Raw genomic sequence first — 14,913 nt, 5'->3', positions numbered from 1 at the left:
AGCAAAGTTAATTTGCCCTGATGAACATATGAGTTACTCACTGATGTACTTATGTTGCATTTAACTTCTCTTTAGATTTCCTTTAAGGATGGTTTGCTCCCAAGGTGACGTGCTTCATAAAGGATGCAGTAATGCAATAATAACTCATTTTAGAGGCCCAGTGATGGCAACGAAAATAAACAGCCACAAAATCTAGATTAAGAGAAAAACAGATTAGATTATTGGAGTTGTCCAGATGGCCTCCAATAAACCTATGTGACAAGATGTGGGTCCACTACTGATAAAGATCTTTCTGGTTTAACATGCAAACCTAATGGGAATTACGCTTGAAATTAATCATGCTTAAGGTAATGTTGTATGCTGTAATTATTATAATTACTGCATAACTACTGCAATGGAACACTGTTACTGAAAATGTGTTGGGGGGGTGTCTTAGATTTTGTTATAACTTTGGAACCAAGCCTGTTGAGATGACTTCTGCTCTATCAATCTGCTTGTTTATTGCAATCACCAATAAAAGTCCATCTTACTGTTCAACATCCTCTGAATATGCATTTTATAACAACTAGGAAAAAGCTCTTTCCATAGAAATCTCCTACTAAAACATCCAGACAGCACCAATCCAGCAAGTGGAGAGAAACATCATGCAAAGGGATTTATTCCTGCTGACATTTTACCATTCATGATACTTCCATCCCACTACACATGACCACTGACACACACATATGGACAAATACACACATTACTTTATAATGCTTAATTACATCTTAGGTTATGCAAATGGTATTTTCAAGTTGTATGGTGCCTGGAGTTGTATTGCATAACAGGTGGCATATACTATACATACTAAAAGTGATTAGGAGAGAGAGAGACAGAATCAGAGAGAGAGCACCAGTCTGGTGCAGTGGTGAAGGCATCAGGCTAGAGACCAGGAGACCGAGAGTTCTAGTCCTGCCTTCAGCACAAAGCAGCTGGGTGACCTTGGGCCAGTCCCTCTCTCTCAGCCCTAGGAAGCAGGCAATGGCAAACCACTTCTGAAATCTTGCCAAGAAGACTGTCGGGACTTGCCCAGGCAATCGATGGAAGACAGTATTGACGCAAAGTGTGTGTGTGTGTGTCTGTGTATAAATAAAATAAATGTAGGTATATATTATATATACCAAAATATGTGATCATGGTCCCTAACTTACTTGCATGCTTGCTTATTGTTATATTCAGAATGTTCACTCTGTATTAATCATTTTTTCCTGGTAGGCTCAAGGTTATTTCCAGTTTAAAATTCCGAAGGCAACGAATATGTCAGATGTTCCCACTGGTGTCTTCAGCAAATCACAATGACTGCAAAAGGACAATACTCACATGATGTTGTCATGCAAATGGTGCCCATACATACTTGTATTCTGACATCCATTGCAATGTGGAAGTTGTGTCCCTTGAGTGACAACATTGTCACACGTGTTTCGTCATTTGCTCCTGCTGCTGACATCCAGGGATGCTCCTTGGCCTTGGATTGTCCTCTGAGAATGTAAAGGTTATCAGAAGGTTATCTGAATTCCCTCTCTTGCAAATCAATCTATTGTAGAATAGAGGTGGAAAAGAATCTGGTAGCATATTCCTATGGGAATTTGGGGGATATCCTCCAACCACATTCCTGGCAGAAAAGTTAATAGCTACAACTGACATGGCTAGATTTGTCCTTCCCTCAAAACCAGACCCAAGAAAAAAGTATGGATTGCTGTAGGATCTGTTTTCACGGATTTTTTTTTTTAATAATAGCATGGGTAAAATAACTTGTTTTTAGGATCCTGTTGAATGTTCCTGTAAGATTAGTATTCTGTATCCTTATCTACAATGCTTGTATATCAACTACAAGACCTCTTGATGGGAATAATTTTATTCTGAATTCAATACAGCCTCAGGAACAGTGAATGCTTCTGGCAGACATGTGGTTGGCCCATTTCTGGAATTAAAATGACTGACACAAAAATCTGCATAATCACAGGACCCTTAGCAGCAAACACAGAGCTGCCCAAGGTACAATTTATTATGGTGGAGAACGTACGGAGGTTTGGTCCCCATGCAGGGCTTCATATGTCACACTGTCATTCCAGGAAGTGCTACAGAAGGGAGAAAATTGCAGTGACTCTGTTTTTCCAAAATATAATTTATGAGCAAGGCTTGATCCTTCCTGTGGCAACCTGAACTTCTTTCCATAGAGGAACATAACACATTTCCTTTCTCACTTAATTTCACCCCTAAGAAGTAAGCAGCCGATTCTGCATTCTAGAAGATGATGATGATGATGATGATGATGATGATGATGATGACGACGACAAGGATGCTGCTGCTGCTGATGATGATGCATTACAATGTGAAATCTTGAAACACAATTAAAAAAAAACAAAAAAACTCAGATTCTGTTTTTGTTTTGTTTTGTTCTGGCAACTAAAGTCCCCAAAGGGTTGTCTTGGTTTCTCTCAGATGATTTGACCTCCTTGGTGAAATGATTAGACAACATTTTTTTTTTAACCTATGAATCAAAAATGGTCTTCAGAACCTTTGACGAGGAATCTGTACCCTCATTACTGAGTACAAATTGAGTGTATAAATTTAGGGATGAGGAGTAAGAAAAATTATTTTGGAGTCAACCCTGCATCAACCTGGCGTAAGGAAGAAAGAGATACTTTATAAAACATCACTTCTAATACAATCATAGTCCGTGAAAAGTATGTTTTGTTTCCTTCAGTATAAGTTTTCAGTAGAAGAGAATATCTGTAAGTTAGGGTTGAACTGTGGAGTTCTTGCTGCTCTCTGACCTTGGTTGTTGCCTTGCAGATGTTTCATTACCTACATTATCATCAATGTCTGATGTTACCTACAGCATAGGTTTTATGACATTGGATGGTGTACAAAGTCTAGACTATGTACCTAAGTTGGTTTGGGGAAAAGAAAAATAACACCCAACTTTGTGAATTAATCAGGCCATCTGCTCAAGTGAGTATTTTCTCTTCTTGTATTGTTTTTCTAAGGATGTATAGCTGACCAACTTCTCACAGAAAAGGGGTGAATTGATTAAAATTACCAATGTGTATGACAAAGTTTTTAAAATTACAAATGTGTATGATAATATGGGGAAAATAGGAGGAAGAAGGACTATTAGGTATGTTCGCCGCCTTGAGTTATTTATAAAAAAATAATAAAGGCGGGATAGAAAATAAATAAAATAAAAATAAATAATAAAGTTTTTAAAATGAGATAAATGTACAGTCAACCAAGTTTTTCATAAATTCCTCTGTGAACAATTGGATGCCAGTTAAATAATAATAATAATAATAATAATAATAATTTAAACTTGTTAATAAATTATTTTATTAAATTATTAGAAAGCTTTGCAATTCTATATCTATAGAGAATAAGGAAGATGACCTTGATGGAGCTATGCAAGATCCATTGCTAGGACAATGAGTGGTAAAAAAATATTTTAAGTCCACAAGAGACAGGTAACATTCAGAAACATCTCAGACAGGTGCCTCCCTAATCCGCTAACTATGTTAAGGAGGAGGAAGTACAGCACAATCTGACTTGCAAGATGCTATTGTGGTCAATCTCAGTAAAAATATTTTTAGCCTTCCTGTGGAGTTGATTTCTTGGTCTGGTCTACCTAAAGGGGATGACATTACCTAATAAAAGATTCATGATTTTAAATACTGTAAATTAACATATCTCAATTGATACAACACATTTTAATATTCCCCTGGTTAAGTATCCCATATTGTACAATATAAGGTTCAGTGAACATGAATTTCAGCTGAATGTAAAATAATAATAATAATAATAATAATAATAATAATAATAATAATAATGGCACTTCTCAGCTGAAGAAGATAGAAGTTCCCTTACAACCCCATTCAAGCAACTGAGTGATGCTGTTTCCAATGTAAATCCATGAGAATTGCATGCAGTAAAGTGGATGATCAGATCCCCAAATGGACTTTGTTGCTTGCATATTTATTGCTGAATTGTATGTCTACATTTGCACATCATAATTATAAAAAAGAGCAGTTATTAGGAAAACTCCCAAGTACTGAAACAAAAGGAAATCTGAACACATTTTAAAATTCAAAACGAATTGCTAGTGTTGAAATGGAAGCCATCATTCCATCCCTCTTACTCTGCTAAATGAGAATGACAACATTCTCATTTTCAACAGCATGCTTCCATCTATTAAGGGGCTGTAAAGGACAATACTGGGAATTGAAATTGGGTCACGTTTGTGTGCTGCAGGAAGGCAGCTGATTTGTATTTTCATGAATATGACCATGAACCAGCAACTTAAGGGAGGTTATTAAGATTCAGACTATATTACCAGGATTTAGTTCCCATAAAAATCAAGTTGCAATTAATATTTGACCTATTGATTTCAAATGAAACAAACTGTAAAGTTTGGGAGGTGGAAGGAAGAGCTTTAGCTGCCCTTGTATACACCATGCATTTGACAACAGTCTGTGTAAGCTTCTCTCTATTTCTTTCTCTCAGTATAGACTGGCAGAGAGGACACTCAATCTCTCATAGACTCCCCTTCGTTGGATGCCATCCAGAGGAAACTAGACAATCATCTGTCAGGGACGCTTTGATCTGAATTCCTGCACCGAGCAGAGGGTTGGACTTGAGGGTCCAAATGGCATCTTCCAACCTCTGACAAGATGCTACAGCAAAGAAGGTGAAGGCTTCTTTTTTCTCTATCACCCCATAGCTCACAAGATAGATTAATGGATTTAAGTAACAGGAAAGTACTAGATTCTAATTGAACGTCAGGAAAAATATCCTAACAGTAAGAGCAATTTAACAGGAGAAATCAGACAGATGGAGGGTTTCACTGGATGTGTTCAAGCGGAGCTTAAATAGCCATCTCTTAGAGATGCTTGAATTCTTGCACTGATCAGACCCTTTCTAAGTTGACAAGGATCAGTCTAAGAAGAAACAAAAGAAGCACCGCAGTTTGATCATTTTTTTTTTTCAAATGCCAAGAAAAAATGGATAGAGAGACTCATGCTGTAGAAATTACGCAACAAAACTTTATGTCACAGATTTTTTAAAAATAATAATAATCAACCTCATTTTAAACAAAATTATCTTTCTGGTACATACATATTTCACTAAAAGCCCTGGTAAATGTTGATATCACTTTATTCCCATGGAACTTGGTTTTAAGCCAAAGGTTTTAGTTTGGTTTGTTTGGCTGATGAAATGTCAAGCTGTAGAATAGTAATCTAGATGAACTATCCCCCTAATGCTGCTCAACAATTATTCTGATCTTTGATAAGTAGGCTTGGGATGGAGAACCAAACAGTTGTGGTTGAATTTATTTTACTGGGATTTCCCAGCATCCAAAAAGTAAGATTTCTAGTGTTTGTGGGTGTCTTGATGATCTATATTTTGACAGTTACTGGGAATGTCGTCATTGTTGCCACTGTGGCTTATGACCCTACTCTCCATAAGCCAATGTACTTTTTCCTAGGCAACCTCTCATTCCTTGGAATCATGTATGTGACGGCTACAATCCCTAAACTTTTGGCCAATTTACTCACCATCAAGAAATCTATCAGCCTGACTGGTTGCAAAGCTCAAGCTTTTTCCCACTTTTTCCTGGGGGCTACAGAATTCTTCCTTCTCACCGCTATGGCGTATGACCGCTACATGGCCATCTGCCACCCCCTTCATTATCACACTATCATGAGCAACAGAGTTTGTGTTCAACTAGCTTGTGGATCTTGGTTTGGTGGCCTGATGACTGTCCTGGTGCAGACAGTTCTAGTGTTCCGACTTCCGTTCTGTGGCCCTAATACTATCAATCACTTCTACTGTGATGTTGGACCATTGCTAAAGCTGGCTTGCACTGACACTCATCCCATTGAGTGGATAGTCTTTGTGGTTGCCACTGTCGTGGTGTTCAGTAATTCCCTGTTGACAGTGGTTTCATACATCTTCATCATCTCCACTGTGATGAGAATCCCATCAGTTTCTGGAAGGCAAAAGGCTTTTTCTACTTGTATCTCTCACTTAATAGTTGTTATTCTCTTGTATGGGGCAATTGTTTTCATATATGTCAGACCAACAGGGCGTGCTTCATTAAATATGAACAAAGTAGTTTCCCTTCTGAATACTCTGGTTACACCATTGCTCAACCCTTTTATTTATACCCTCAGAAACAAGGAAGTAAAGGATTCTCTGAAAAAGGGTTTTACCTGGAATAAAGTATTTCAGAACAACCACAGATAAATAAAAATAGTTATAATTGACTAGAGAACTGTGGGTCACCATAAATCTGGTTCATCTCAACACTTCATATAGTTCTTTGTAATCTGGTTTAATCCAACTTTTCAATGATTTCTTTTAAAGAAAGCCTAGAAAATATTCAATTGTTCCACAGATTTTGGATATTCAATTTTTTTCTGCACAACATAAATAAATAATTCCAATTCTAATCCTTACAAATGATCTTTTTTTTTCTTTTCTGCAACCTTTCCAAATTAGTTGTTGTTGAATGGAATTCTCAGATATACTATACATTAAACTTTGTGGGACTTTAAGCCATCCCGGTTTGTATATTTCAATGCTGGAACTAGAGACATTAATAACAGGAGAACGGTTGGGCTTATGAAACCATCTGTTTCTAAGATATAAAACTTCAAAATAGCATTTGATCAACCCAAATACCTGTGTTCTTCCCCCTCAGCCTGGTTCCATCTCTGAACAATTAAATTTGTGACTGATAGAGATTCTGAATGGATGCTTAAAAGTTTGAGTAAGATATTGTTAACAGAATTTTAAACAACTTGACATGTTGTCGTACCGTAAACCTAGATGGTCTTGAGAAAATTATCTTTCTACCCCTTCCACAAAAAAGTAAAAACTAAAACATAATATATGATACTGCATGGAAGCTTGTCAACAGCTGGGAATGTAGCCATTAAAAATTTGGACAGAATTAATTTAAAGAAAGAAAAAAAAAAAGAATTGGCCTGAGTGGGGACCAGACCTGTCTTGAGGGACCTGGTATTCCAGAAGTCAGGTGTTGTGACAGAGAAGGCATGCTTTCTAGGTCCCATCTGGTGTCACTGCTTAATGGATGAAACCTACAGTATGCCAACTCTGCCCAAATGTACAGGCTGGACAGATGCCACAGAAAACAGACAGCCCTTTAGATATGCAGACCTTATGCCTTGAAGGCTTCATAGGTAATCACCAGCAACTTTATTACACTCAGGAGCCTATTGCTAACCAGTTCATGGAGAAAAGTGTCGCAAGGGCCTGATGAGATCCTCCTAATCTCTCGCTAGAAACTCCTACATTTTCTTTGCAGCGAGAGGTTATATACATTGTCTGTGATTTCTTTCATAACTTTTAATATGTATTCAGATGTCAATCTGCATTTTGGGAATCCCACTTTGCTGTTAGAATCTTAAAGATTTTAGAATGTACTAATTTTCAAGCACCTTAAATTTGTAAATTTATATCCATTACAAGGAATTGGATTAGAATCCCCCCACTAGCCAATGTTCCATCAATCCTGTGGAACAGTTTCTATATTTGCTTAATTTCCCAACATAGTCTGTCCTATGTTCCTGTTTTCCTTGGAGTAATATTAAATCACTTCAATAAAAGTGAATGGATATTCAAGAGGATATATTTAACCACATAGGCTGAGACCTGGCTCTCAGTGGCTTATCAAGAACTTGAATCAGAAGGTCTAATGTAAGCATCAATTTCACCCAGAAGCCAACAAATCTATCTGACATTTCAGAAAATCCAACTCTCTTGATCTGTCCTTTTGAACTGAAGAGTCAAATTGAATCAAACCGATTTTTGGATCAAATTAAATTGACCCACATTTGATCAATGAACCAAAGATTTCCACCTCGTTGGAGCCACTTTGCAAACAAGTCATTTGCATGATGTGTTGGTACATGTCAGATACACACTTTGTACAATGCATCATCTCTCCTTCACTGCTGCTGTTCCATTGGCGGTCCTCTTCATCAAATTCTGGAATAGACTCTAACAGCCAGGGCCATTCTTCCGCCAACTATGTATAAGACTCCTGTAAAGGATCTAACGTTCTATCAGTATCAAATGTGATCAAAAATATTTCATTAACTAATCTTTATTATGGGGTGTTTGATCCTCATCTACATGAAAATCTTGAGGAAGGAATGATGCCAAACCAGGGGGTGTTGGGAGCGATTAATGATGCAATCTTCCCATGTTCCACACATGTAAATCTGTGCAGAACATTACATATGAAATATATTCTGGAACAAAACCAACTGCATTAATGATCATTAAAAGAAGGGGAAATAAACGCCTTTCTACTTTATCATAAGGGACAAAATAATTGCACTCATAGGATAGATAAAGGCAGAATATGGGTGGAGGAATAATGGTCCTAAATTGTGGTTTTCAATATTTTGTCTTTAAAAGATTTGTTTGATGTGCCTCTAAAAGTGCTGTTAGATTCCGCAGAGAAACATCATTCCAGCAGAAGGCTGCAGACATTTTTCTTCATCAAGGAAAGATGACCCTGTTGAACACAGTCTATTCCTTTATAAATTTTGCCAGCATTCATGAGAAGATGCTTCCTTATTAAAAATCATTCCCAGGGGAAATCAGGGGAAATTGCTTTCTTACAAGGTTTACCATTGTTAATGTTAAGAGAATTGAGGAGCAACAGATTATCCTCATGAGAAATATTCGCAGCAGAGACAAAGGAATTGCTGTGAAAATCAAAGAGAATAAATGAACCATTCAAAATCCGTAGCAAATGCTACTTTCTCCAGTCTACCAACAGTGGCAGAATCTTCCTTTTAGAGCTTTTCCATCCTAACGTGAATGATGTCAGCACCGGAGCTAAAGACTTCAACTGATCTTGGCTGTGAATGCACATGGAAAGCTATATAGAATTTCAGTGTGCCAAGATAATTTAGAAGGTTATATGTCTCTTCAATCATTATTCATTTTTTCTCCTGCATCACTATTGTTATTGCTCACTATTGGAAAAATTAGAAAAAGCAGGTAACTACTTCTAAATATGGCATCTGCAATATTTCTGTATGTTTTGCATGCTTCTTTATCATTCATAAGTGGTATTTTTTGCATACATTTTTAAAAAAGAGGATAAAAACTAAGATAAAGTGAGAAAAAGAAAAGAAAAAGAAATCAAAGAGAAAGACAGAAGTGCAAGGAAGGAAAAAATAGAAAAGAAAAATAGAAAAGGAAGAAAAAAGATATAAAGAAGGAGCTTCCAAGGTTCTTTATAACTAGGCTGACCACATGTCCCATCTTGAACAGGACAGTCCTGTTTTTATTTAACATTTCCAGACCATCCTGTCATTTTAATATGAATGTCAATTTTGTCCCGTTTTCTTAAAAACCTTATGTAAGAATTTGAACCTGTCAGAATGCAGTCTGACTTTGAGTGGAAGGAGGGGGAGCTCAGCAGAAACAGTGGGAAAAAAGCCGCAGAGCTCAACCCGGCAGGAAACCTAAAAAGAAAAAAACAGGATCAGCTGATGGGCGGTGATCAAAGGGTGAGCCGATTGGCTCCTGCCTTGAAATGGTGGGAAGAAAAGAACGTGAAAGCACGGCCAGAGGAGGAATGGCTTGTCGGGGACAACCGTTCACTAGACTCTCCAGCCCAGCCTTGCCTCTTGCAAACGAAGGAAACTGAAGATTCCCAGCCCGAGAAGACCAGAGAAGTTCCTGCCTGCAGATCCAGCCTGTCGCCCAGCCCTGCCCCGTTTTGCCATCCCAATGTCCCATTTTTGTCTCAAGGACATGTGATCAGCCTATTTATAGCAGTTATAAGTACAATTATAAATTTACCTCTTACTTTATGGTTACAACATAACTCTCTTCTTTCTATAATCTATTCTGTCTAATCATCAAAATCATAAATCATTTTTCTGTTTCATGCAAAAGGTTCATTCATTTGTAAATGCTATTTTAATGACATTAAAATGGCTGTGTTATTTATACTTAAAGGTATATAAACATAGCTATAACCCTTAATTACTTGTTATATGTCCTTACTTAAACTGTTATGATGCGATCATCCTAACCTCCTTTCTTTTTCATTTTCTCTTACTGTTTTGCTGAGCTGTGCTATCCATTGATCCGCTGCAGCCTACATCCACTGAAAGGTTTAAAGATAGAAGCTAATTATATTCTGAACCATTTTAGAAGATCAGTACGATATCTTGCCACAAGGGAGATGAATACTTCCATAGTGAATGAATTCATCCTGGTAGGAATTCCATTTTTATATGAACTACATCAGGTCTTCTTTGCAATTGGATTATTCATATACATTGCAACAATCCTAGGCAATGCTTTCATCACCATCATTGCAGCCCTTGAACCAAAGCTTCAGACTCCTATGTGCAACTTCATGACAAACCTGGCATTTCTAGAAATCTTCTATTCCAGTACTGTTGTTCCTAAGTTGCTACAAACTCTTTCAGAAACTCAGACCACTATCTGCTTTTATTGCTGCATGGCCCAGAACTTATTCCATTTCATATTTGGTGGTGCAGAGCTTTTAATTATAACAGCAATGTCTTTTGACTGTTATCTAGCCATATGCAAACCACTTCAGTATCCAATGATTATGACCAAAGATGTTTGCATTCAAATATCCATGGCCACCTGGTATGTATCATTGATTGTAATGTTTTCTCAGTGTGTTATTATATGGACATTGCCTTACTGTGGGCCCAACATCATTGATCACTTCTACTGTGATTTTGGCCCATTGTTAAAATGAGCTTGCAATGACACCAGCCTCAGTCAGATGTTGGGATTTCTTTGTGCAGTTGTATCTATTGTCATGACCTTGATCTTCAATTTGGTGTCCTATCCCTTCATCATTTCCACCATTCTACGCTTACCTTCAGCACTGGGTCGCAAGAAGGCATTCTCTACCTGCACATCTCATCTGATTGTTGTGTCCATCTTATATGGAACGTTGACTTTCATTTATGTTAGGTCTAATGTTCGGGCTCAGTCTGGCAAAAGCAGGGCAATAGCTGTCTTGAGCAATGTTCTCATTCCAGTGTTGAACACTTTCATTTATACGATAAGGAACACAGAGGTAAAAGCTGCTGTTAAAAGTGCAATCAAGAGAAAGAAAGTCTTGCAAAATGGGTTTTAGTTGGGTTCTCAAGACTGGTTGGCATGCATGGTGCTGTGCAACTTGAATATGGAATTTACTGTTTTAAAAAATGTATTTTTGTCACAAGTAAGTTTTATTAAGAGAGCCAGTTTCCTCCAGTGGTTAATGCATCAGGCTAGAAACCAGGAGACCGTGAGTTCTAGTCCTGCCTTAGGCACAAAGCTGGCTGGGTGACCTTGGTCCAGTCACTCTCTCTCAGCCCTAGGAAGCTGGCAATGGCAAACCACTTCCGAAATCTTGCCAAGAAAACTACGGAGACTTGTCTAGGAAGTTGCCAGGAGTCAATGCTGAGTCAGAGGCGGGGAAAAAAAAAGAGTTTCATTAATATTCACAAATGCTTGGAGATAGGTATGCTATCTTACCCCAACATTTCCCAAATGTTCTATTCTGTGGTGGTGTCCTAACAGTCAGGAATCACGCTGAGACGAGGAGTAGGTCTCTAGTGTTTATTACTGCTACATAAAACAGAATCCTAACAAACTGAAGAAGCGTGGGAAAAACCCAGACAGATAAACCCCGAAAGTTAAGGCAGGTCTGATCTGTGTCTCTTTGAATGGTTGCTTAATTCCTCAGTACTACGCATGCGTTTTCCCCCCTGGATAGAGGCCCCCTCCTGTTCGCCATCAGTACTCATGACAGGTGGATTTTGGCAGTGCTGCTGGTTCTCAGGAAGTAGGGAACACATTCCAAGGAGGTGGAGGAGATAAGAGGAGGTACAGTCCTGGAGGCAATGGTGGGAAAATGAAGAGGTTCAGGATAGCCCTGCCCTAGAGCCTTCCCAGGTTATTTCCCCTTAGGTTAGGTACAGTAACTTTAGTCTGGCAAGATTCTGTCTATACGGTATGAGCAAATAAAGAACTGGTGTTTGAATGGCCTGACTCTTCATTGTTCTTGGGCTGAGCCTGACATATTCATTGTATACAGCATGCTCCCATATTATGCAGCTGATATTTAACTTCCCCAAAGACATACATTTTGGTATGTTCATTTGGAGCTGAGAAATATCTTGAGATGGAGTCTGTAGGTTGAGTCATGGCAACTGGATTTCTTTCTTTTTGGTTGAAATGTTTCATTGCTTATCCAAGAGACTGAAGAAGCTGCTTGGACAAGCAGTGAAACGTTTCAATCAAAAAGAAAGAAATCCAGTTGCCATGACTCAACCTACAGACAATTCCACCTGGATGACTGAGAATCTTCATTGACATCTTGAGATGGAGGTTCATAGGCCCTGCATCTGTATTTTACTCAATTCAGTATTCTTCCATTTTGTTGTGACTTTCCAAAATCAATCCATCATAGATTTCTTTCATGTCCTATTTCTTGACAACTATGGACTGCAACTGCATTATCTACAGAAGTTTCTGTGAAACCCAGGTTGTTTGAAACAGCAGAGGAAAGGGATGGGAACTGTTGCATTAAAGCTACTCTTTTCTCTGTATTCAAAAAGTCTACAGGGTGGAGAAAACTCTTATCTGTTGCTGGAGATTATGGATTACAACATAATAGCTATCAATTTTCAAGATTTTACTCTGTGGTCCACTCATGTGCATCTCTCTCTTTCTCCAGTTAATGATTAAGTGTATTAATATTGAATAATAGATAGTACTATATTTTGGACTGTTATATTTATATTGAGAAAATCTGTCAGTCAAACTGCACATGTACAAAAATTGTAAATCAATCAGCTGAGCCAAAATATAGTTGCTACAGAACAGAGCTCACTGTGGTCATTATATCTGGTCACATGTGATCCTTGCTTTTAAAAAAAAAATGCTACATTTTACAATAACTTCATTTCAAGGATAACCCCATGTATATTGTCCATTGTGATCCTGAAGTGAGGATGGCCCCAAGGAATGCTTAACCCTTGTTAAATCTGACCATCTCATGGATAGTTCATGTCAGGATGAAGCCTGACTCTGGGTCAGAGGTGGAAGAGGAGGAGGCACTGGCTGCAGAAAGAGCTGGAGAACATGGGGAAGGCGGGAAATTTGAATTTGGATTTGGGCAGCAAGAACCAGAACAGCTGATTCGGGAAAGCCAGGGGGTGGATCCCCTGCTGCCAATCAGTGCATGCCAAAGAAGGGTGGAGAAGCATGCCAAACAGAAGGAGGACCAATTGGCTGCTGTTCCTAAATGGTGGGAACAGCAGAAAGATAAAAGGCACCAGATATGAGAACAGGTTGCTGGAGACAACCGTTCACAAACCTTGACACTGACACCCTGCCCTGCTGAAGTAAATCACATTCCCAAGCCCTGCCTTGCTGCTGCACCAGACCATCTCTCAAGCCTCACACTGCTGCCATGCCAGACCCCACTCTCGAGCCCTGCCTTGGTGCTGCTCTGGACCTTGAACCCCAGCCCTGCCTTGCTGTCATGCCAGACTCTGTGCCCAAGCCTCGCCTTACTGCTGCACTGGATCTTGCTCCCAAGCCCTGCCCTGCTGCCATGCCTGACCTTGCTCCCCAGCCTCGCCTCACTATGTGCCAAACCTGGTTTCCATGCCTTGCCTCGCTGCCATGCAGAACCTCATCCCTGAGCCTTGCCTTGCTGCTTCACCGAACCTTGCTTCCAAGCCTTGCCTTGGCACTGCATGGGACCTCAGCCCCCAGCCTTGCCTTGCCGCTGCACCGGATCCTGCTCCCAAATATGACTAATAAATAAAAAATTAATAAAATGTATGCCTGCCTCCCTGAGACTAAAGTTCCTTGAAATCAATGGAGTTTATTTCTAAGTGTAAACGAGTTGCATTGTAAACTGTTAGTTATAAGATCCTCAAATCTTCATTTCTGTTACCATTTCTGTTTTTCCTCTGTTCTTTCTTAACTGCTTTCTAGGTCAACTGATTATCGTTATTATTTTTTAAATAGAACTTTATATGATGTGTTACTCTGGGCATAAGCACAGCCATTTCAGCGTATCATCTGGTATAAAATGGAGGCCACATTTACTCATGGTTAACTAATGGCTTTGTTTTCTCCCTTTGTTGTTCAACTCCTTTTTCTTTGCTATCCAAAGGATTTACTGCACCAGCTTAGTTCTTTGGAAATAAAACTTTGCTTCTCCATGACTGGAGACATTTTGAAGGCATTTCCGAAGATTCTACAATGTTACCTTTTCATGATGGAGATGACCAATAAATCTGTAGTGTCTGAATTTGTTCTAATGGGGATCCCCCTTTTTTATGAGCTACACAGAGTCTTCTTCATAGTGATTTTATTCATGTACATAATAACCATCTTAGGGAATGGATTCATCCCTGTGATTGTGGCCCTGGAGCCCAAGCTCCAAAGTCCAATGTACATGTTCTTCAGCAACTTGGCTTTTCTGGAAATCTGCTACACCTCAACAGTTGTTCCTAAGTTGCTACAGACACTTTGGGAAACACAGACTACAATTTGCTTTTCCTCTGCATGGCTCAGTACTTTTTCCACTTTCTCTTTGATGGTACTGAGCTTTTCATCCTCACGGCAATGTCCTTTGACTGCTACTTGGTCATCTGCAAACCACTTCAATATCCAATGATCATGATCAAGTATGTTCTTATTCATATATCTTTGGCCACCTGGTATGGAACATTCATTATGATTTTTCTGCAATGTCCCGTTATGTGGAGGTTGCCATACTGCAGGTCAGACATAACTGATCATTTCTACTGTGATTTTGGTCCATTGCTGAGCCTT

General features: G+C 38.8%; 1 protein-coding gene and 1 pseudogene across 1 annotated transcript; both read left to right on the top strand.

Annotated features, from left to right (window-relative positions):
• Positions 1-5,334: 5,334 nt before the first annotated feature.
• On the top strand, positions 5,335-6,279 carry LOC134497113 (olfactory receptor 6X1-like). Its single transcript, XM_063302825.1, has one exon. The coding sequence runs from the start codon at positions 5,335-5,337 to the stop codon at positions 6,277-6,279; it is 945 nt and encodes a 314-aa protein (XP_063158895.1).
• A 3,991-nt stretch (positions 6,280-10,270) lies between these two features.
• LOC134497112 (olfactory receptor 6X1-like) lies at positions 10,271-11,209 on the top strand (annotated as a pseudogene).
• The last annotated feature ends 3,704 nt before the right edge of the window (positions 11,210-14,913 follow it).

Source organism: Candoia aspera, chromosome 4 (assembly GCF_035149785.1).
Source record: "Candoia aspera isolate rCanAsp1 chromosome 4, rCanAsp1.hap2, whole genome shotgun sequence".
NCBI classification, from domain to species: Eukaryota; Metazoa; Chordata; class Lepidosauria; order Squamata; family Boidae; genus Candoia; species Candoia aspera.
This window is presented reverse-complemented; position numbering and strand designations above follow the sequence as displayed.

Bases quoted from the DNA above. Each gene is read 5' to 3' on its own strand.
- LOC134497113 (XM_063302825.1), top strand. From the start codon at position 5,335: ATGGAGAACCAAACAGTTGTGGTTGAATTTATTTTACTGGGATTTCCC.